Below are 24,438 nucleotides of genomic sequence, written 5' to 3'. Positions count from 1 at the left end.
CGAGTTGGAGTCTCGTCTTAAGCCTTCCCAGATATCTGAAGTATCTCTGTACCAAATTTGGTGAAGATCGGTCTAGTCGTTTGGTTCACATTAGAGAACAGACAGACGGACAGACAGACAGACGGACGGACAGACAGACAGACAAGAATTCATTTTTATAATATAGAGATATATATATCAGTTCCATGTGTGTATCACCGGCTCCTTCCCTTACAATCTGCATCTTGTCTGCTCTGCTGTCCCTGTATGTATACAGTATATATATATATATGAGCCTCCCGGGGGGGTGAGTAGAGCTCTGCAGTGATATTACCGGAGCGGTCCTCCTCCCCACGTGACGGTGCCCTGAGTTACCTGCAGCTGCTTCCTGGCTTTCTGTTCCACCCAGCTCCTCCCCCGCCCTCGCCTGGGCCAGGTAACATTCTGCACAATCTTCACCTTCAATGGAAACTGCAGACAACCGATCACTGGGTTAATGCGCTTTACTGCCAAATATCTCCGCTGAAAGTTTCATGACTGCAAGTCCCGAGGCTCTGCTCGATCATGGCTTTTGGGAAACCTGCTAAAGACCCCTTCAGCACCCATGTGGGGCAGCTCATTGGTAAGTGACGGCAGATTTTATGTAATTCTTAGGGCATGATCTAATCTGTCCTGGCAATGCTCCTTGGTGTGTTCACACAGTGGAAGAGGAATTTAAGGTAAACCTCCATGGCTGATATCAAGGGGCCCAATCATCGGAGTGTCTCGCACCGTGGGTTCTGCTGATACATCATCCACAGCTCATTATTCACCTTCCTACTTAGAGGCAGATTTGGGGCGGAACGTGTTCCCTCAAGATCAGCGCCAAATTCCACCACGTGAATGGGACCTTCAAAGGAACCTGTGGGGTCAATACATCACCCAAAGTTTCTTATGGTCCAAGGGTTTAATGTCCCTATAGACCTGTATCGACACCATCCGGGTCCACGTTAAACAAACCTCTATACTCACCTAGAGATGAGGCCGATGAGCCCCATCGGGTTCATTCCCAGTATTCATTGCGCCTGCGTGGTTCCTCGGTGCCGCCAAAATGTACAACCCATATTCATTGCGCATGCGCGCTGAAGCTCTTCCAAATTCTCCGAAAAACTATGCCAAGTACAAGCCAGGTAATAGATGATATTAACAAAGGACCATTTGGGACACTAAATCCTGAGCCCGTAAGGACCTGGGGGTAGGTCAGTGCCCCAAACCACCCTGAGAGGTTCCCTTTAGTGACCCGTAATGTGATGGATAATTGGCTAAATTTATGATGTATGAATAAATTAAATCATAAAAATTTTAACCAAAATTATACAAATTTTACAGCATACGGAAAGGGTTGCCGAAACATGGCGCCAAAGTCTGTATACAGCCCAAATGGTCAGATGTGAGGGGCTAAAACTCCCTATAATATTGCATTCTGCAAAATATGTATTAGGGCCCTATGTGCCCAAGGGGCCCGGGGCTCCATCAAACACAAACCCGGGTGTGACATCATCCTCTCTATGCCACAGCCTAACACATTCGGCTCTGCTACATCCATACATACTGGTGTTGTGTAACCTGTCACAGTTTGTTAACCTTTACTCTCCATTGGGCCGTGTCACGCACTCCAAGGTAACCAGGCAAAAATTTTATTGGATTACTATTATGTCTCTGTACAATGACCTGAAAAAAAAATTGCCGTCTATAGCCAGAATAATGACTGTACACTGGGCCATAGAGCATAAAATTGTAACGTAACACCGCAACCTGCGTGTCTCGCCCTGCAATTGATTACATTGTGGAGAGTCTAAATATTTACTTACCCACAATCCTATTGTGCAGTGTCCACAGGAGAAAGTAGCTATCACTAAATTGCCTCTGCCCTTCCTTTAAAGGGAAAGAAAATCAGTAAATTACAGATAATTGCAATTTACTTTTTGAAAATTTTTGCTTTTTTGCTTTTGAAAAACCAAAATCTTGAAATATTCCCATTAAGATTTATTCCCTGTAGCTTTCTGGTAACTTTGCTGGATAGAATGGAACAGACTGAACAGGGTAAAGTCATTATCATTAGAGGGTGGGAGAGTTAAAGGGGATGTGTCACAAGGTACAAAATGCTACATAACCTACCTCCTTTAATTCCCTGTGTGCCCCTGACCAATTTGGCATTTGTTTTATGAAAATCCATCCATCCGTTCAAAAGATATGACCCCAGCAAAGTTATATGGCAGAAATCTATTTTTCTCCAGGTGGGCGGGAACCTTTTCTTTTTTTCAACCACAAAGATCCCGCCCACTTTGAGAATAAGAGCTTATTTCTATACAATCTTCGGGGGGCCATATCTCTTGAACGGGTGGACGGATTTTAAAAAAACAAACACCAAATTGATCAGGGGCACGGTGAGAATCAAATGGGGTAAGTCATGTAGCATTTTGTACTTGGTGACAGATCCTCTCTAGGGAAAGTAAAAGTAAAGTAAAGTAGCTTACTTACCAAATTTGCAGATTGTAAAATAAGGACTTTTAAGTCCTGCCCCCTGTTCTGCCTTGGACATGCTCCTGCCCATCCTAAACATACCCATGGTCCACCCCATACCTGCCAGAACTATGTGAGTCTGGATATACATGTGCTCAGGAGTTCCCTGTATCATAACTACAATGCTCCCACACCTCGACAAGACCAATGCTGATTGACTGCATTTTCACTATGCAAAGTAAGTGGGAGAAAGCTGTCAAGCAGCATTGAAAGGTCCAAATGTCCCATGGACGGTATAACCCGTGCAGGTCTCCAGCCATCATGCTAACCAAAAAGAGAGGGGTGAAGGACCACAAGTCTCTTCTGAATGGATGTGTAGGTAGTTGAACATACCCCAGATGACCCTGTTACTACATTGGTATGGTCCATGGATAACAACTTGCGCAGATTTCCAGCCACTGTGCTAACCAAAAACTGAGAGACGAAGGACCACAGGTCCTTCTAAAGGGATGTGTAAGTGGATGAACAAACCTCAGATGATCCTGGGGCTAAATCGGTAAGGTCGTCCAATTTATTCTTCTCGATATATTATTATATTGTTTCCTTCTGGGTTTCAGCCTAGAACAAGGCAAAAAGTTGTTTTGTTGGGGGTTTTTGGCAGGTGTGTACTGTCCTGCCTACACTTGTGTAATGATGGCTCCAGCTTTCCTTGTCTTCCACTTGCCAGGACTTGTGTATTTCCTTGTGTTTCACTTGCTGGTTACTTTTGTACTTCCTTGTATTTCCTTCTTTGTAATTTTCGCAGAATTATTACAACATTTTGTTTCTGACTCAGTTCTTCCTGGTTAATACTGATGACGGAGGATTTCCTCGCCCTTATTATATAGAATCTGAGCATATAGAGGTATAGCCCATGTGTGCCTTGTCTATACGACATTAGTAGCCCACCAGTAACCACTTGCCGGCCAGGGCATGATGTAATTTTTGAATTTTATCACATTCACCATAACAATGTAAAATTTGCAGCCTACAACAGACGACCCTAAGATGGCGCTACACATTATCGGGGGCATTGCTAAAGGGTCATGGGCCCTGCTGAAGCTGAAGATGGGGAAGCCCAGAATGGTTGGACAGCTCAATGGGTCCCCGCAACCATAAAGCCCAGTGCAAGCACACCATTGTCCCTATGGTTAAAGTGGCCCAGCTCGCCGGTCTCCATGGATTGGGAACAGGAAGGGATATTAGGGGGGGCATCTACATCCACTGCTAGCATTTCTTGTTGCCCACCATGTCAACTCACCAGGGGCACTTAGAGGAGTCATCTGTGGATAGGTAAGTACTTACTTATGAGCTGGTAACCTCATACACATGCACACTGGGCTCAGCAGAGCATGCATGTGTCCCCAACATGGACAGACTAATCTAGAGGTAGCTGATCTTCCTGAGAACAAAAAGAATGAACATGCAGAAAACCAACTCGTCTCTGTTGTCCTCAGGAGATTTTGGGAGGCCGTTATGCACATTAGATAGTTGGCTGCCGGCCTCTAAAGTGCATGCCCCACCTATAGGGAATTGCATCTGCAACTGGGCCCGAAAATCAGGGGGTCCCCTCACCACAATTCTAGCAGCATCCTATAGCTGCATCGACAGGTGGACTCTCATAGAAGCCCACACACTACTTTTTAGCAAGTGGGGGAGCTCTTGTTAGGCCTCGTTCACATCTGCGTTGGTAATCCATTTGAGGGAGTCCGCATGGGGACCCCTCCACTCCCGAACGGACTACCAAACACATTGGCAATCGGTGTGTAGTGAAAGCACATGGACCCCATAGACTATAATAGGGTCCATGTGCTTTTCGCACGGTCTCCGTATGGAATATGTGGACGGAAAAGTAGTTCACGATCTACTTTCTTATCTGCATGTTCTGTGCGGAGACCGCGCGGAAAGCACATGGACCCCATTATAGTCTAGGGGTCCATGTGCTTTCACTGCACACCTCCTACCAATGCATTCAGTAGTCCATTCGGGGGGGTCCCCATGCAGACTTCTCAGAACGGATTACCGACGCAGATGTGAACCAGGCCTTAGAATGAACTCTACTTGGTGGACTCAAGTCCTCAATGTGGTGATCGAGGATGAGGATGGACATGTGTCATCTGCTTGTTCCCTCCATGCTTGCTTCTCTGTTACAGTCCAGAAATGAGTGTGTATATAGGTAACAAATGAATTCAGCCCAGTGGGGTTTCCCTATTGGGGCATCTTGTCTCCTACTCCGTAAGCTTCGTATTTCCAACCCGTCTTTCCAGCATTACTTGTATTCTATCGACACCATTAGATTGTGTACATGTAAACTATCATTACCTTGTAGGAATCATTCTACAGCTTAGTCAATGTATAACAATACCAATTGGTATGTAAATAACGGAAGGGCGCTATGCCAAGTATTCCGACAACCAAACCCTGCGTGTCCGACTTGTGTACGGTTAGAAAAAATGGTTTCGCCGTGGACAGGCAGAAGACGCACACGAGCGGTCACTTTGCAAACCCATTCATGGCTCCAATTCATTTAATGAAAGGAAGCATGGACCGTGCGTGGGTGGCACATGGGGACAGCCCATGCTTTTAATCCAGGGTGGGACTGTTGCAGCATGGTTGTCTGAAACCGGCCTTAAAGGGATTTTCCAGTCCAGCAAATTTTTTTCCAGAAAATTGTTTAAATCAGCCGATTAGTCCGGCCCCGGGTATCAGATCTCCACCAATACGTTATAGGGGGCTGGAAACCCCTTTAAAACTGAAGCCCCTGGTGTCAGAAATGCCATGGCCGAAACCCCAGCGATTTACGTTCCCTGCAAAGTGGGCGGGATTATAGTAGCGAATCCCATCCACACATTGCAAAAAAAAAACACTGCATGTGAATTACACCTACGGAAACGCCGGCGGTTTCATAACAGAAGCTACGAAACTTCTCAGCCCAATGTAGTGTCTTCTGTTACTGAATTAACATAGCGAACAAATTTATCTTAACCCCTTCATGACCGGGCTTTTTTTTTTTTTCCTGGACAGATTTTTGACTATTTTTGGTACATGTGGTTTTGAAGCGTGTCACATTTTTTTGTTCCTGTTCGGGTTATTCAAATATCTTTTGTGTCTTTTTTTTCGCTTTGTTTTTTTATTTTTAGATTTTTTTTTACTATCCAGGAAACTGTAAACTAAAAACGAGGGGGAAAGTTTGTTTTGAAAAAGTATTTCTAAGCAAATTTTTGAAATAGTTTTCACTCTTCGTTGCAGTCATGTTTATGTAAGTGAGAGAGTTTTGTGTCACCGAGAAGGGACTAGAACCTGCGATGTTATACAATGGGCCCAATTATATGGTTGACCTCTTATTAGATCAGAAGATCTTCTATTTAAAAAGTGCGGTCACCCTAAGGCTTGGTTCACACAGGGGGCGTAATGGCGGATTTTGACACTGAGGAGTCGCGTCATCCTCGGGCCAAAACCCACCTGCTGCGACTGTCGCGGTTTCCGACAGTCGCAGCTTTCCCCTCTGGAGTAGGGTGGTCTATGGTGGTCTATGGAGACTGCCAGGCATGTTGCCGCTCACGGAAAAAAGGAGGGGGCTGCCCTCTTTTCAGGCGGATGCCGTGGCGTCTTGAGCCAGGTGGATACCGCGGCTCAAGGCGCCACGGCATCTGCCTGAAGAGAGGGCAGCCCACTTCTTTTTTCCGTGAGCGGCAACATGCCTGGCTGTGTCCTTAGACATACCTCCCAACTTTTGAAGAACCAAAAGAGGGACAAAATGTGCGGCAAGCGCAAATTTAGCCACGCCCACTTTTGTGTTGACCCCGCACACAGTATAATCCTCCTACAGCCACCCGTAAATTATATGTCCCCCTCTATCTCTCCCCCAGTTTCATATACACCCTTCATCTGCCCCCAGTTTCATGTCCCCCCCATCACTACCCCCAGATTCATGTCCATCCATCTCTGCCCCCAGATTCATGTCCCCTCTATCTCTGCCCCCAGATTCATGTCCCCTCTATCTCTGCCCCCAGATTCATGTCCCCGATCTCTGCCCCCAGTTTCATGTCCCTCCATCTCTGTCCCCAGATTCATGTCCCCTCTATCTCTGCCCCCAGATTCATGTCCCCCCATCTCTGCCCCCAGTTTCATGTCCCTCCATCTCTGTCCCCAGATTCATGTCCCCTCTATCTCTGCCCCCAGATTCATGTCCCCCCATCTCTGCCCCCAGTTTCATGTCCCCCCATCTCTGCCCCCAGTTTCATGTCCCTCCATCTCTGTCCCCAGATTCATGTCCCCTCTATCTCTGCCCCCAGATTCATGTCCTCTCCATCTCTGCCCCCAGATTCATGTCCCCTCCATCTCTGCCCCCAGATTCATGTCCCCTCTATCTCTGCCCCCAGATTCATGTCCCTCCATCTCTGCCCCCAGATTCATGTCCTCTCCATCTTTGCCCCCAGATTCATGTCTCCACATCTCTGCCCCCAGATTCATGTCCCCCATCTCTTCCCCCAGATTCATGTCCTCTCCATCTCTGCCCCCAGATCTCTGCCCCCAGTGTCATGCCGTCCTCTCCTTCATCTGCCCCCAGTTTCACGTTCCACCACCACATTACACTTACCTTCTCCTCGTTCCCCCGCTGCACTCTGCGCACCTCCCTCTTTCTCACTGGCGCACAGTTGTAGACGCGATGTGACGTCATCACATCGCGTCTACAAACCAGTAGCTGGCGGCGAAGCAAGGAGCTGACCTGTGACAGCTCCTAGCTTCTGCCGCGTATGTGTTCAACTCAGATCTGCGTCCTCTGGATGCAGATCTGACTTGAAATCGGGACATACCTTCCTCCAACTGGGACCGCGGGACACGTCACCAGAATCGTGAATGTCCCGCGGAAATCGGGACGGTTGGGAGGTATGCCTTAGACCACCATTGTGAAGGGCCGGATTATGACATGGATTACGCGCCATAATCCACCCCCTCTGTGCCCGTGCGAGCGAGCCCTAAGACATCCCCTTTAAATTATGTTCAACAAGGTAAAGCATTGCTCCTACACGGTACAAAGGCCTCACACCAATAAGTAGTGCAATAAGTGGACGAGCCCTGAACTGTGAGAGATAAATAACTAACTAGAACGAAGGCGACGAGATAAGTAAAGGAGAAGTAACAGAAAACAGCGAAAACATCTTCATCTCAGAATAAGCAAAGCAACGCGGAGCTTTGATGTCACTGATGATCTGCATACCCACCATGCAGGGACTCCTAACACTACGGGGACACTGACATATTACAGTACTTATTGAAAACCTCCAATGTATAGAAAAATGTGCTGGACCGGGTGCAATAATTATACACAGTCCAGTCCCATTAATATGACCACCTGTCAAAATCCAGAATACCCACCTTTGGCAGAGCGGACCGCAGCGAGACGTGCAGGAAGAGAGGGGATGTTGTGATGATGTCACTGGGATGTTAAGCCATGCCGACTCCAGTGTCGTGGCCAGGTTACGCGGTTGAGTATCCATGGTGCAAACAACCCGATCGAGGTGGTCCTACAGATTCTCGATTGGGTTCAAGTCCAGGGAATTTGCTGGCCAAGGGAGTGCGGTAAACTCATCCTGGTGCTCCTCCAACCACGCACGTACACTGCGAGCTTTATGACATGTGCGCATTGTCCTGCTGGTAGATGCCATCATCCGGAGGAAGAACAATTTGCATGTAGGGGTGAACATGGTCCGCAAGGATAGATGCATACTTGTGTTGATCCATCGTGCCTTCCACAATGATGAGTGCACCCAGATCGCTGATGACACGGGCCTTCTGCCATTGGTTATTTAATGTTGGCGTCAAAAGTAGGCGGTGGTCACATTAATATGACTGGACTGTGTAATTATTATTTAATGATATAATAATTCATCTAAATGTGTCATGTAACAGATTCTGCTTCTAAAACTCTACATGGCGCTAGCTGGTTTGTTATATTGGTGCGTAGGCTGTTTGAGATAAACAACTTGCTGGAATACAAGGAATGAAAAAGTCACACATTTTTTAATAAGTTGGGTTTTTGTGTAAAGAAATTGAGAGTTGTGGGCATGGTGAGGAGTTTGACATGAATATTTCAACCCATCAGAGATATCATCATTTATACCATGAGACTGGAGCAAATGATGCGTGCAATGTATGCCAGCTAGGAGCTGTCCCTGGCGGAGGTTGTGCCTGATTTATGGGAAGACGTATGGCAGGAGACGTATTGAAAACACAAGTCTTCATAAATATACCCCAGTGAATGTACTATGCCGTGAGGGGTGGCCTGTAATATACTTATCATGAGGGACACTACGTGTATGAGAAGATACCCTGACCACAATAAGGACATCATGGCTGGTTATCAGGAGGACACTACATGTATGAGAAGATAACCTGACCACAATAAGGACATCATGGCTGGTTATCAGGAGGACACTACATGTATGAGAAGATAACCCAACCACAATAAGGACATCATGGCTGGTTATCAGGAGGACACTACATGTTTGAGAAGATACCTGACCACAATAAGGACATCATGGCTGGTCATCAGGAGGACACTGCATGTATGAGAAGATAACCCAACCACAATAAGGACATCATGGCTGGTTATCAGGAGGGGACACTACATGTATGAGAAGATAACCTGACCACAATAAGGACATCATGGCTGGTTATCAGGAGGACACTACATGTATGAGAAGATAACCTGACCACAATAAGGACATCATGGCTGGTTATCAGGAGGACACTACATGTATGAGAAGATAACCTGACCACAATAAGGACATCATGGCTGGTTATCAGGAGGGGACACTACATGTATGAGAAGATAACCTGACCACAATAAGGACATCATGGCTGGTTATCAGGAGGACACTACATGTATGAGAAGATAACCCGACCACAATAAGGACATCATGGCTGGCTTTCTGACAAGTCCCAGAACATAAAAGTTCCTGCATTCATAGTGTTATCCATTGGCAACCGATCAAGACAACAGATGTTAGAGAAAATCTTAAAATCTTTCTAAAATTTTAATTATTTATAGTTTTTTTTATTAGTTATATTATCATTTATTGTTACTACTATTTATTTGTTTTATTAGTTATTTATTCACTATTTAATTAGATTTTCATTGTCTTCAAATTTATATCTGGTTATGTTCATGAGAAAACCCTCTTGAGATATCTGAGCAGGTTTCCATACATTCCTATGGACTAGCCCAGCCATGCACATGCTATTTTGCAGGTGATCGATCGCACTTCCCAGCCTTCCTCTCTCCGCGCTTTCCATGGCTCTCTTCTCTCTTTCATTATTGTCGTGTCAATAGAAGTTATGTCACGTCTCTGAGGATCTCTGTGTAGCCTGGAGCTGCATGTAAATAGATCCCTCTGAGCTCAGCAGGGACGGGCGCGCTGTGGGTCACTGTCAGAACAGATTGCAGGCTGCTCCTGTGAAACACAGATGGACTGAGATTCTCTTTGGCTCGCCAATATTTCAGTGATGCATGTGAAGCAATCCCCTAGATAACTGATAGGAGCCATCACCGCGCTCCTCGGCCGCCCTTGGGCTTTCATAGCAGGAGTGCAAAGATGTGATATCGGGTCAGAGTGAGTAATAAGAATGCAGGCGAAGAAGGCTGCGGTGAGGAAGAAATCCTATAAAATCACTTGATAGGTGGGAAATTAAGCATCATATAGGGGCGTCCCCATGGATGGAAATGTTCCATAGACTACTGTACACACATACAATCTGTGGCTTTCCACCCGATGGAAATCTACAACTCCCATCATGCAGCATGGCTCTGCTGATACCTCCATGATCAACAGGGTGCAGCAGCCATACCCCCGCACCGTCTGGAGTAACAATTGTCCTTGCCAGAAAGTTATTGTCATATAGACGTTAAGCGTCCTTGCTAATTTTAAGAAACTGTTTTCATGGAGAAAGGGGCCAATGGCAAAAATTTTTAGAGCTGCGCACTCTGTTTATATACCCTGACCCCTGTTTACAGGTCATGTCTGAGAGTCAGTATGGACTAAACATGTCATAAAAAAAGAAGAGAGCTACAACTTCCCATATTTACTGACCCAATGGGCCTCACACAGCATAATGCCCACCACACTAATGTACCCTTAGTGGTCACCACATAGTATTATGGCCCCTTAGTAGCTCCTTCACCATATAATGCCCTTTTATTGGCTCTCATGTAGTATAATGTCCCTTTAGTGACTCCCACACACTATATAATGCCCCCTTAGTGGTGCCCACAAAGCCTAATGTCTCCTTAGTGGCTTCCAGACAGTATGAGGCCCCCTTAGTGGTTCTTACACAGTATAATGTACCCTTATTGGCTGCTACACAGTATAATGTACCCTTAGTGGCTCCCACATGGTATAATGCCCCCTTAGTGGCTCCCACATGGTATAATGCCCCCTTAGTGGATCCTACACAGTATAATGTCCCCTTAGCAGTTCCTACACAGTATAATGTCCCCTTATTGGCTCCCACACAGTATAATGTCCCCTTAGTGGCTCCCACATGGTATAATGCCCCCTTAGTGGTTCCTACACAGTATAATGCCCCCTTAGCAGTTCCTACACAGTATAATGTCCCCTTAGTGGTTCCTACACACAGTATATTGTACCCTTATTGACTCACTCCTTCTTCCTCTCTTTTGTGACAAAGAGTACTGATCGCAGCCCACCACTCGCTGCCCAGGGGACCTGCAACTGCAATGAGTGCCTCCAAAGTAGTGATGGAAGTGCTTGTTGTGCTTGCAAACTAAAGATGGTGCCTGCAAGCATTCATCTTTGGTGGCTTGGGTGCAGAGACTTGTGAGTTCCTAAACCTGTTGTATATAAAACACGTCATTCCTCCCATCCATGTTAATGGGTTATGATTCATCTCCGGCTGCTCTTGAAAACCAACTAATATAGATTGGGTTTAATGGGATTCCCACTAGAACATTTATGGAGTAATTATTGGATATGCCATTAAATATTGTGTAGATGGTTCTCCAACTGCTGAAAACCTCACCGATCCTAAAGTTGGCCATACAAATTACAGTAGTGGTGGTCAAACCTTATCAATTTTGGTGGAGCCAACCATATTATGTGTGTCCTGGCTCTCCCACGACAGAAGATGTGGAGGGGAAAAAAAGGTTGGGTATGGTGGATTCCAGCCTGATCCATTTGTTCTCAAGAGACATAAGCAACCATCAAAGATGACGGCCACATCTTATTGACGTCTCCCCATCCAATGTATACAGTCAAGTAAAACTGGAAAAACAGTCCATGTACGGATCAGATTTACTAGCCCACACAAGAAGCCAGCCTAAGAGTGTCTTGCCAATGGTGGACACAGTTGGCTGAACCCAACTGATATATATCATAAATATAAACCTTTCACCCTGCCGAATTAATACACCATAAATAACTGCAGTGGAAAAATCCCTTTAAGAGCAGAAATCATGAACCTTGGTTGCTTGTGGTGGATTATCTACTTACACTCATGAGTGAACCCTTTGAGCTGGCGGAGGTGGAGTGAGGGTGTGGGAAGATTTTCTTGGCCATTCCAGGTCCTTTAATACCTGTGTAGTCCATTATGGTGCTGTTCCAGTTAAGGCGGACACTCTGTGTATTTACAAAGGTCTCTGTTATAGATAGTTTACTGAAGAGCCCCTTTAAAGGGAGTATTTCACCAAAACCCAATATACCAACCCAGTCCCATAAATAGATAGGTTGGGATCACCTGAATCAAACGGTGTTTTCCCCTTGTCAATCGCCGCCTCCGTTGCCGAGATATTACAGTTTTTATAATATGCAAATAAGCTGTTTGGAAAATGGCGGCTCCCTCATTCCTTAAAGGAACTCGTAAGGTTTTGAAAAAAAGTGATATCTCGGCAACGGAGGCCCCGATTGACAAGGGGAAAACACCATTTCGTTCAGGTGACCCTAACCTATCTATCTGCATCGGGTTGATATGGTGGTTTTTGGTGACACACTCCCTTTAAGTTTACATTGATTGATTCCTTCGAGGATTGTGCTGATTTTTGAAAGTTGGTGAAATCTGGAAATTTGACAGAAATTAGATATGAAAAACAGCAGGTTTCCTATTTCCAACCTATAGTATAAATTTGGGGTCTGCAGGGCAACTTTCTCACCACTTGTATTATTGCATTCACTTAACTTGCTAGATCGAATGTTAGGCAACTGTTTTGTGTCCCAGGTAATGAAAGCTAGGCAGGCAATCCGAGAAGCGGCGGGCAAGGCTTTATTGGCCTTGTGTCTCCAAGAAAAAACAAATAAGTGCAGATCAGTTTTATATTACTTTATGGTAGACTGATATGAAATTTGCCGTCTTTCATTTTGTCTCCTGTGTTTGCAGAGACTTAGGCCCTTCAGTAGTGACGCCGCTTTGTGACTTCTGTAATTTCCTATGAAGAACAGAGCTATTTTCTGATATTAGGGAACATTTTCTCTTGTGCTTCTGTCTCTTCTCGCCGCGGATGGAATTTCTGACAAGTCATTTTAGAAATGATTCCGTGTGGAGGTGTCTTAAAGGGAAGGTATCGGGAAGATTGACCCTTATAACCCGATTATTCTAAAGATTGTACTAGTTATATTAATAAGGTTTGAGATTATTCTACAACTTTAATCACAACTCCAAGGATCCCTGTATCGGCCTGCGTGACGGAACGGGAGCCACGGCCAAAGTCGCCCTAATAGTACATACACTATGCAAAAACTGCACAAGTGTCATCTACGTGTTCTGTTCAGTCTACTCTAAACTTAGCCCTAACCTGTAAATTTCCAATGAAACTGTAGAAGCATCGAAACGGCACAAAAATCGGGAATTAAAACCAAGGCCGCGGATGCCCCTGCAATGCAATCACAAAAAGTTAATGGGTAGCTGTGTTATAGCAGCTAGGGGGTCTAACACAAGCTAAGTCTGTCATGAAGGCAAACCTATTAGGCCCTGCCTAAGGCAACACCAAATAGGCTGCCTGTCAGTATTATACAGTATTGTGATATATTATAGGTGCAAGCAAATGACTGCATGGTCAATAAAAAAACAGCTTAAAAGATCCAAAAAGTTTATTGCAAAAATGTGGGGGGGTATCCCCTACTAATCCTGCATTATGGCAAAAAATAGTACAAGGAACATAATTTAACCAAAATGTATCCCAACATGGCACCAATAAGAACTACAGCTTGGTACACAAAACACAAGCCCCCATAAAGCTGTATGGAAAAATAAAAAGGGCTCTTGGAATCCAGAACCAGCATATCACCCCAGCCCTGCAGATAGATAGGTTACTGTCACCAGAACCAGCATATCACCCCAGCCCTGCAGATAGATAGGTTACTGTCACCAGAACCAGCATATCACCCCAGCCCTGCAGATAGATAGGTTACTGTCACCAGAACCAGCATATCACCCCAGCCCTGCAGATAGATAGGTTACTGTCACCAGACCCAGTATATCACCCTAGCCCTGCAGATAGATAGGTTATAGTCACCATAACCAGCATATCACTCCAGCCCTGCAGATAGATAGGTTAGTGTCACCAGAACCAGTATATCACCCCAGCCCTGCAGATAGATAGGTTAGTGTCACCAGAACCAGCATATCACCCCAGCCCTGCAGATAGATAAGTTACTGTCACCAGCACCAGCATATCACTCCAGCCCTGCAGATAGATAGGTTAGTGTCACCAGAACCAGCATATCACTCCAGCCCTGCAGATAGATAGGTTACTGTCACCAGCACCAGTATATCACCCCAGCCCTGCAGATAGATAGGTTACTGTCACCAGACCCAGCATATCACCCCAGCCCTGCAGATAGATAGGTTACTGTCACCAGAACCAGCATATCACCCCAGCCCTGCAGATAGATAGGTTATTGTCACCAGAACCAGCATATCACCCCAGCCCTGCAGATAGATAGGTTACTGTCACCAGACCCAGTATATCACCCTAGCCCTGCAGATAGATAGGTTATAGTCACCATAACCAGCATATCACTCCAGCCCTGCAGATAGATAGGTTAGTGTCACCAGAACCAGTATATCACCCCAGCCCTGCAGATAGATAGGTTACTGTCACCAGAACCAGCATATCACTCCAGCCCTGCAGATAGATAGGTTAGTGTCACCAGAACCAGCATATCACCCCAGTCCTGCAGATAGATAGGTTAGTGTCACCAGAATCAGCATATCACTCCAGCCCTGCAGATAGATAGGTTACTGTCACCAGCACCAGTATATCACCCCAGCCCTGCAGATAGATAGGTTAGTGTCACCAGAACCAGCATATCACCCCAGTCCTGCAGATAGATAGGTTACTGTCACCAGAACCAGCATATCACTCCAGCCCTGCAGATACATAGGTTAGTGTCTCCAGAACCAGCATATCACTCCAGCCCTGCAGATAGATAGTTTACTGTTACCAGAACCAGCATATCACTCCAGCCCTGCAGATAGATAGGTTACTGTCACCAGCACCAGTATATCACCCCAGCCCTGCAGATAGATAGGTTAGTGTCACCAGAACCAGCATATCACCCCAGCCCTGCAGATAGATAGGTTAGTGTCACCAGAACCAGCATATCACCCCAGCCCTACAGATAGATAGGTTACTGTCACCAGAACCAGCATATCACTCCAGCCCTGCAGATAGATAGGTTACTGTCTCCAGAACCAGCATATCACCCCAGCCCTGCAGATAGATAGGTTACTGTCACCAGCACCAGTATATCACCCCAGCCCTGCAGATAGATAGGTTAGTGTCACCAGAACCAGCATATCACCCCAGCCCTGCAGATAGATAGGTTACTGTCACCAGAACCAGCATATCACCCCAGCCCTGCAGATAGATAGGTTACTGTCACCAGACCCAGCATATCACCCCAGCCCTGCAGATAGATAGGTTAGTGTCACCAGAACCAGCATAACACCCCAGCCCTGCAGATAGATAGGTTACTGTCACCAGACCCAGCATATTACCCCAGCCCTGCAGATAGATAGGTTACTGTCACCAGACCCAGCATATCACCCCAGCCCTGCAGATAGATAGGTTACTGTCACCAGAACCAGCATAACACCCCAGCCCTGCAGATAGATAGGTTACTGTCACCAGACCCAGCATATTACCCCAGCCCTGCAGATAGATAGGTTAGTGTCACCAGAACCAGCATATCACCCCAGCCCTGCAGATAGATAGGTTACTGTCACCAGAACCAGCATATCACCCCAGCCCTGCAGATAGATAGGTTACTGTCACCAGACCCAGCATATCACCCCAGCCCTGCAGATAGATAGGTTAGTGTCACCAGAACCAGCATAACACCCCAGCCCTGCAGATAGATAGGTTACTGTCACCAGACCCAGCATATTACCCCAGCCCTGCAGATAGATAGGTTACTGTCACCAGACCCAGCATATCACCCCAGCCCTGCAGATAGATAGGTTACTGTCACCAGAACCAGCATAACACCCCAGCCCTGCAGATAGATAGGTTACTGTCACCAGACCCAGCATATTACCCCAGCCCTGCAGATAGATAGGTTAGTGTCACCAGAACCAGCATATCACCCCAGCCCTGCAGATAGATAGGTTACTGTCACCAGAACCAGCATATCACCCCAGCCCTGCAGATAGATAGGTTACTGTCACCAGACCCAGCATATCACCCCAGCCCTGCAGATAGATAGGTTAGTGTCACCAGAACCAGCATAACACCCCAGCCCTGCAGATAGATAGGTTACTGTCACCAGACCCAGCATATCACCCCAGCCCTGCAGATAGATAGGTTACTGTCACCAGACCCAGCATATCACCCCAGCCCTGCAGATAGATAGGTTACTGTCACCAGACCCAGCATATCACCCCAGCCCTGCAGATAGATAGGTTACTGTCACCAGAACCAGCATAACACCCCTGCCCTGCAGATAGATAGGTTACTGTCACCAGACCCAGCATATCACCCCAGCCCTGCAGATAGATAGGTTACTGTCACCAGAACCAGCATAACACCCCAGCCCTGCAGATAGATAGGTTACTGTCACCAGACCCAGCATATCACCCCAGCCCTGCAGATAGATAGGTTACTGTCACCAGAACCAGTATATCACCCCAGCCCTGCAGATAGATAGGTTACTGTCACCAGAACCAGCATATCACCCCAGCCCTGCAGATAGATAGGTTACTGTCACCAGAACCAGCATATCACCCCAGCCCTGCAGATAGATAGGTTACTGTCACCAGACCCAGTATATCACCCTAGCCCTGCAGATAGATAGGTTATAGTCACCATAACCAGCATATCACTCCAGCCCTGCAGATAGATAGGTTAGTGTCACCAGAACCAGTATATCACCCCAGCCCTGCAGATAGATAGGTTAGTGTCACCAGAACCAGCATATCACCCCAGCCCTGCAGATAGATAAGTTACTGTCACCAGCACCAGCATATCACTCCAGCCCTGCAGATAGATAGGTTAGTGTCACCAGAACCAGCATATCACTCCAGCCCTGCAGATAGATAGGTTACTGTCACCAGCACCAGTATATCACCCCAGCCCTGCAGATAGATAGGTTACTGTCACCAGACCCAGCATATCACCCCAGCCCTGCAGATAGATAGGTTACTGTCACCAGAACCAGCATATCACCCCAGCCCTGCAGATAGATAGGTTATTGTCACCAGAACCAGCATATCACCCCAGCCCTGCAGATAGATAGGTTACTGTCACCAGACCCAGTATATCACCCTAGCCCTGCAGATAGATAGGTTATAGTCACCATAACCAGCATATCACTCCAGCCCTGCAGATAGATAGGTTAGTGTCACCAGAACCAGTATATCACCCCAGCCCTGCAGATAGATAGGTTACTGTCACCAGAACCAGCATATCACTCCAGCCCTGCAGATAGATAGGTTAGTGTCACCAGAACCAGCATATCACCCCAGTCCTGCAGATAGATAGGTTAGTGTCACCAGAATCAGCATATCACTCCAGCCCTGCAGATAGATAGGTTACTGTCACCAGCACCAGTATATCACCCCAGCCCTGCAGATAGATAGGTTAGTGTCACCAGAACCAGCATATCACCCCAGTCCTGCAGATAGATAGGTTACTGTCACCAGAACCAGCATATCACTCCAGCCCTGCAGATACATAGGTTAGTGTCTCCAGAACCAGCATATCACTCCAGCCCTGCAGATAGATAGTTTACTGTTACCAGAACCAGCATATCACTCCAGCCCTGCAGATAGATAGGTTACTGTCACCAGCACCAGTATATCACCCCAGCCCTGCAGATAGATAGGTTAGTGTCACCAGAACCAGCATATCACCCCAGCCCTGCAGATAGATAGGTTAGTGTCACCAGAACCAGCATATCACCCCAGCCCTGCAGATAGATAGGTTAGTGTCACCAGAACCAGCATATCACCCCAGCCCTGCAGATAGATAGGTTACTGTCACCAGAACCAGCATATCACTCCAGCCCTGCAGATAGATAGGTTACTGTCTCCAGAACCAGCATATCACCCCAGCCCTGCAGATAGATAGGTTACTGTCACCAGCACCAGTATATCACCCCAGCCCTGCAGATAGATAGGTTAGTGTCACCAGAACCAGCATATCACCCCAGCCCTGCAGATAGATAGGTTACTGTCACCAGAACCAGCATATCACCCCAGCCCTGCAGATAGATAGGTTACTGTCACCAGACCCAGCATATCACCCCAGCCCTGCAGATAGATAGGTTAGTGTCACCAGAACCAGCATAACACCCCAGCCCTGCAGATAGATAGGTTACTGTCACCAGACCCAGCATATTACCCCAGCCCTGCAGATAGATAGGTTACTGTCACCAGACCCAGCATATCACCCCAGCCCTGCAGATAGATAGGTTACTGTCACCAGAACCAGCATAACACCCCAGCCCTGCAGATAGATAGGTTACTGTCACCAGACCCAGCATATTACCCCAGCCCTGCATATAGATAGGTTAGTGTCACCAGAACCAGCATATCACCCCAGCCCTGCAGATAGATAGGTTACTGTCACCAGAACCAGCATATCACCCCAGCCCTGCAGATAGATAGGTTACTGTCACCAGACCCAGCATATCACCCCAGCCCTGCAGATAGATAGGTTAGTGTCACCAGAACCAGCATAACACCCCAGCCCTGCAGATAGATAGGTTACTGTCACCAGACCCAGCATATTACCCCAGCCCTGCAGATAGATAGGTTACTGTCACCAGACCCAGCATATCACCCCAGCCCTGCAGATAGATAGGTTACTGTCACCAGAACCAGCATAACACCCCAGCCCTGCAGATAGATAGGTTACTGTCACCAGACCCAGCATATTACCCCAGCCCTGCAGATAGATAGGTTACTGTCACCAGAACCAGCATATCACCCCAGCCCTGCAGATAGATAGGTTACTGTCACCAGACCCAGCATATCACCCCAGCCCTGCAGATAGATAGGTTAGTGTCACCAGAACCAGCATATCACCCCAGCCCTGCAGATAGATAGGTTACTGTCACCAGAACCAGCATATCACCCCAGCCCTGCAGATAGATAGGTTAGTGTCACCAGAACCAGCATATCACCCCAGCCCCGCAGATAGATAGGTTACTGTCTCCAGACCCAGCATAAAAAATGTTAAAAAAAAAAGCTTTGAGAAAGTTTCTGAAATCCGGAGATGAAAAAAAAATTCTACCTCCTTAACTCTCAATATAGTGGCATCCACAAGGAGTTAAACCTACGGGTGTCCCAAGAGGATTCAACACATTTTAATAGTCCATAAATTTCTGTCAGGTACAACGGGTAGGACGGCGGCGCGGATTACCGAATTTCTCTTGAAACCTGGATATGAGTGACGGCCGAGTCCCAGGCACAAGACAGGGAGCGGAATAATCAGGCGGCTCCTAGAACTCGGAGATTCATCAAAGCGCTACGTTTCCATAGAAACCACTTTTTGTGTCAGGGGGCAGGTGGGAAAGCTGGAAGGGAGACGTCATCTCCTCCGTCAGATCACTGCGGTTATTGTCCTGGACGTAGGGCAATGAGGGGCAGACCGATCCCGTACTTGTGATCCCGTGTGCCAAAATCCTTTATTAGAAGTTTAAGATAATTCAAAAAAAAATTCTAAATAAAAATAACACCTCAAAACAATGGATAAGGAGGCAAATGCTGCCAGGCCCTGCGCAGGTCCGAAGGCCTGAACATAAGCAGAGGCCAGTGTTATAGATAGCACATGGGAAGTGGGCCCCATTACAGATTTGGGGGCCCCTGAGCTTCATCTTACACCTCTGGCAACCAAGCTAGCCATTGTAGCCGATAGAAATTGAATGGCGCGGCATTGCGCAAGTGAAACGTGAACGTGCGGATAGATAATGAATTGTAGACAACCGCTTTAAGCTGGCCGTACACCAAAAAATTTCAGACACCCATTTTCCGTCTCATCTATGGTCGGTCTGTGACGGTTTTCGTTCTATACAAGCACAAATAGTTTTTGATTTCTCAATAACATTTGAAGGGATTCTTCCATACCTCTCAACTTTTGAAGAACTGAAAGAGGGACAAAATGTGCGGCGCACGTAGCGTGCCGCAGCAAATTTAGCTCCACCCACTTTTATGTTGACTCCGCCCATTCTCATTCATTTTTCATGTGCCCCCACACAGTATAATCCTCCTACAGTCACCTGTAAATTATATGTCCCCCCTCTATCTCTCCCCCAGTTTCATATACCCCCCTCATCTGCACCCAGTTTCGTGTCCCCTCCATCTCTGTCCCAGATTCATGTCCCCCCATCTCTGCCCCCAGATTCATGTTCCCCCATCTCTGCCCCCAGATTCATGTCCCCTCCATCTCTGCCCCCAGATTCATGTCCCCCCATCTCTGCCCCCAGATTCATGTCCCCCCATCTCTGCCCCCACATTCATGTCCCCCCATCTCTGCCCCCAGATTCATGTCCCCCCATCTCTGCCCCAGTTTCATGTCCCCCATCTCTCCCCCCCTGATTCATGACCCCCTATATCTCTGCCCCCAGATTCATGTCCCCCCATCTCTGCCCCCAGATTCATGTCCCCCCATCTCTGCCCCCAGATTCATGTCCCCCCATCTCTGTCCCCAGATTCATGTCCCCCCATCTCTGCCCCCCGATTCATGTCCCCCATCTCTGCTCCCAGTGTCATGCCATCCCCTCCTTCATCTCGCCCCAGTTTCATGTTCCACCTCAATGTCTACACACAAAAACCACTTACACTTACCTTTTCCTCGCTCTCCCGCCGCTCTCTCCGCAATCGCGCTAACATAGTTGTAGGTGCGATGTGATGTCATCACATCGCGCCTACACGGCCACTAGCCGGAGTGCAGCGGCAAAGCAAGGAGCTGAGCTCTGACAGCTCCTTACTTTAGTCGCGTATGTATTCAACTCAGATCTGCGTCCTCCGGATGCAGATCTGAGTTAAAATCGGGACATACCTCCCTCCAACCGGGACTGCGGGACACGTCACCGAAATCGTGAATGTCCCGCGGAAATCGCGATGGTTGGGAGGTATGGTTCTTCTAGGTGTGGGGTCTGACACCCGGGACCCTATCGATAGGAAGGCTGTTGCACTCACGTTCAGTGTGATTTCTTCCTGTACCAATGAGATCACGTTCACTGGTCACATAGTACAGCAGCTGCTCAGTCCCATTCAAGTGAATGGGCTGAGCTGCAATACCTAACCCAGCCACTATGGCGCTATGCTTAGTATCAGCGATCACCCTGATCTATGGGGGCCCTGGGTGTCAGACACTCAGCAATCCCATATCAATGACCTATCCTAGGGCCCGTAAAGCCTTGTTAATGATACTCGCTCGGTATACATTTGTCTATAGACACTACACGTGACACCAGAATCACATGTCCGGCTCTTGGATAACATGTCTTTCTCCCCAGGGTCTGGAAGTTTCCGCACCGCCCAGGCCTCGGGCTTCATGTTCTTACTTAACTCACTCTCTGATGTGAGCTTTGAACCATGAAGGTATTATTAGCACAGCGAGCAGAATATTACAGATATCTGACAGGAGTGTCGTGTTTACACAGCGGTTTACACAAAGACACGCAGTTCCTGTATCACTAACCATGACATGTAGCAGAGCCGAGGCTGTCAATGTGGCTGATCCTATGCTCTCTATGGGATTAATAACAAACTCAGCTCAGCTACATCTGTACCGACCTACAAAATGGATGTTTAAGCGAGAATTAGAGAAAAAAAAGGAACATTTTGTGTTTGCAAAATACGTTTTTTTAATCACAAAAGTTTATTTTGTCACACAGATTGGTATTTTGTGACATAAAGGGGAAAATTTATTAAGATTGGCGTATCGTACATGTGAGGGATCAAAGTTTAGTGACATTTTGTACTCAAAAATAGTTTTTTTGAGGCCAAATCAATTGTGCAGACCCAAAACGGCATCACAAAACAATTTTGTGCAGTCTGTGAAAAAGTAAGTCATTTTGTGCACACAAAACTGATTTTTGTGATAACAAAATGAATTCTGTGTGCACTAAACATATTTTTGTGACTACAAAGTAGATTCTGTGATCACAAATATCATTTCTATCACTTTTGAGACACAGAACGGCACCCCATAGTATGTAGATGGACCTCAGCACCACAGAGTATTTAAATGGGCCACGGCACACCATAATATGTAGATGGGACATGGCATCCCATGATATGTAGATTGGCCACGGCACTCCATAGTATGTAGATGGGCCACGGCACTCCATAGTATATAGATGGCCACAACACCACATAGTAGGTTGATGGGCCACAGCACCCCATAGTATGTAGATGGACCACGGCACCCCATAGTCTGTAGATGGACCACGGCACCCCATAGTATGTAAATAGGTCATGGCACCCCATAGTATATACATGGGCCATGGCAACCTATAGTATGAAGATTGGCCACGGCACCCAATAGTATGTAGATGGTCCATGGCACCCCATAGTATGTAGATGGGCCACGGCACCCCATAGTATGTAGATGGGCCACGGCACCCCATAGTATGTAGAGGGGCCATGGCACCCCATAGTATGTAGATTGGACACGGCACCCCATAGTATGTAGATGGGCCACGACACCCCATAGTATGGAGATGGGCCACGGCACCCCATAGTATGTAGATGGGCCACGACACCCCATAGTATGTAGATGGCCATGGCACCCCATAATATGTAGATTGGCCACGGCACCCCATAGTATGTAGATGGGCCACGACACCCCATAGTATGTAGATGGGCCACGGCACCCCATAGTATGTAGATGGGCCACGACACCCCATAGTATGTAGATGGGCCACGGCACCCCATAGTATGTAGATGGGCCATGGCACCCCATAGTATGTAGATGGCCATGGCACCCCATAATATGTAGATTGGCCACGGCACCCCATAATATGTAAATAGGCCATGGCACCCCACATTGTAGATGGACCATGGCACCCCATAGCATACAAATGGGAGAGTCAGCAGATGGTTGGAGTGAATCTCACAGTATAGAGGATAAGTGGTATCGGTGAGTCTTCCACTTTAACCTTCATGTCATTTCTTACAGATATTCACACGAATTCCACAAACAAATCTGAAGATTGGGGCCAGTTCATGAATATCTGCGATGTTATTAACACCAGTGTTGATGGGTGAGTGCACCGAAGTCTTAAAGGGACACTACACTACACTATACTTGGTTTCAGCAAGATAAATAGGCCACTTCTGGGCAATGTACATGGGCAAGGATTAGGATTGAGCCGATCTTGAAATTTCAGGATTGATTTTAAAATCTGATTTCCGATCATTTTCCAGCCGATCCTGATCGCTCAACCCTATTAATGATATATACATAGATGGGGTTGAGCCGATCTTGAGATAACCTCCAACCTCGATCCTGCCGGAAAAGATCGGGATTGGAATTACGATCGTGATCGTGAAATTTACTCGATCGCCGATCGGAATCCGATCTTTTCTGATTCCAATGGCTCAACCCTAGCAGGGATGTGTCACTCAGAAGCCTAAAACAAACTAGGAGATGTCTCTAGAACATGATAATGCCGCAGTCTAGTGCTGAAGACTACACCACGGTTGTGACCTATATTTGGCTTGTAGATTGTCACTATGAAATGTTTACGGTCACAATTTTCGGTTTCAGGCCACGAGACGCAGTCAAAGCTTTCAAGAGGAGGATAGGCAAAAACTACAACCAGAAAGAAGTCAGGTATTCACTTTCTGTAAGTATCACTTAAGAGATCCCGACTACCTTCTCTTCGTTTGGGCCATATACTATAGACCTCTGTAGATGCGTGTGTTGTTGGAGTAGCCATATTCTCCACAGTGCCCCCTGTAGGAGCAACCGTACTGCTAGGATTCCGATTTCTCAATACAATAGCTGCAATTCACATAACCCCCACTGGGTGGCCACTCTTTGAAATCTATACATATAGCATATCAGCTTGTGACAAAGTATCCCATAATCATGTTCTTTTGAAGATCTGGTCATCTCGTGACACATATATGTGGACATGTTCATATATAAAGACAGGTAAGGAAGGAGACATCTGTAGCTACTAGATTCTAGGATTTTGTGGTCAGTGTTAACTGTTTGTTACCTGTATCCTTATGTTTTCTTTGCTTGAAATTCAGCTGCTGGAAATGTGCATGCAAAACTGCAACACGACGTTTCAGTCCTTGGTGCTAAGGAAGGAATTCTGCAAGGACGTGCTGGTCAAATTGTTAAACCCCAAGTACAACCTACCGATCACCATGCAGAACAAGATCCTCCGCTTCATCATGGTAATGTATATGTAAATAGGACATATTGTAAGTGTAATTTAT

At 46.7% G+C, this 24,438-nt stretch overlaps 1 protein-coding gene across 1 annotated transcript in view; it reads left to right on the top strand.

The window, feature by feature from the left end:
* The first annotated feature begins 410 nt into the window (after window positions 1–410).
* TOM1L1 (target of myb1 like 1 membrane trafficking protein) overlaps window positions 411–24,438 on the top strand; it is a 63,384-nt gene continuing 39,356 nt past the window's right edge. Inside the window, exons 1-4 of the mRNA XM_075278202.1 lie at window positions 411–601; window positions 23,165–23,249; window positions 23,756–23,834; window positions 24,247–24,396. Coding sequence (XP_075134303.1) covers window positions 544–601; window positions 23,165–23,249; window positions 23,756–23,834; window positions 24,247–24,396 — 372 coding nt within the window. The 5' untranslated portion in view covers window positions 411–543. The remainder of the gene's footprint in view (window positions 602–23,164; window positions 23,250–23,755; window positions 23,835–24,246; window positions 24,397–24,438) is intronic.

This window comes from Leptodactylus fuscus, chromosome 6, assembly GCF_031893055.1.
Source record: "Leptodactylus fuscus isolate aLepFus1 chromosome 6, aLepFus1.hap2, whole genome shotgun sequence".
In the NCBI taxonomy this organism is placed as follows: domain Eukaryota; kingdom Metazoa; phylum Chordata; class Amphibia; order Anura; family Leptodactylidae; genus Leptodactylus; species Leptodactylus fuscus.
The sequence above is the reverse complement of the archived record's forward strand: the minus strand, read 5'-3'. Positions and strand labels throughout refer to the sequence as shown.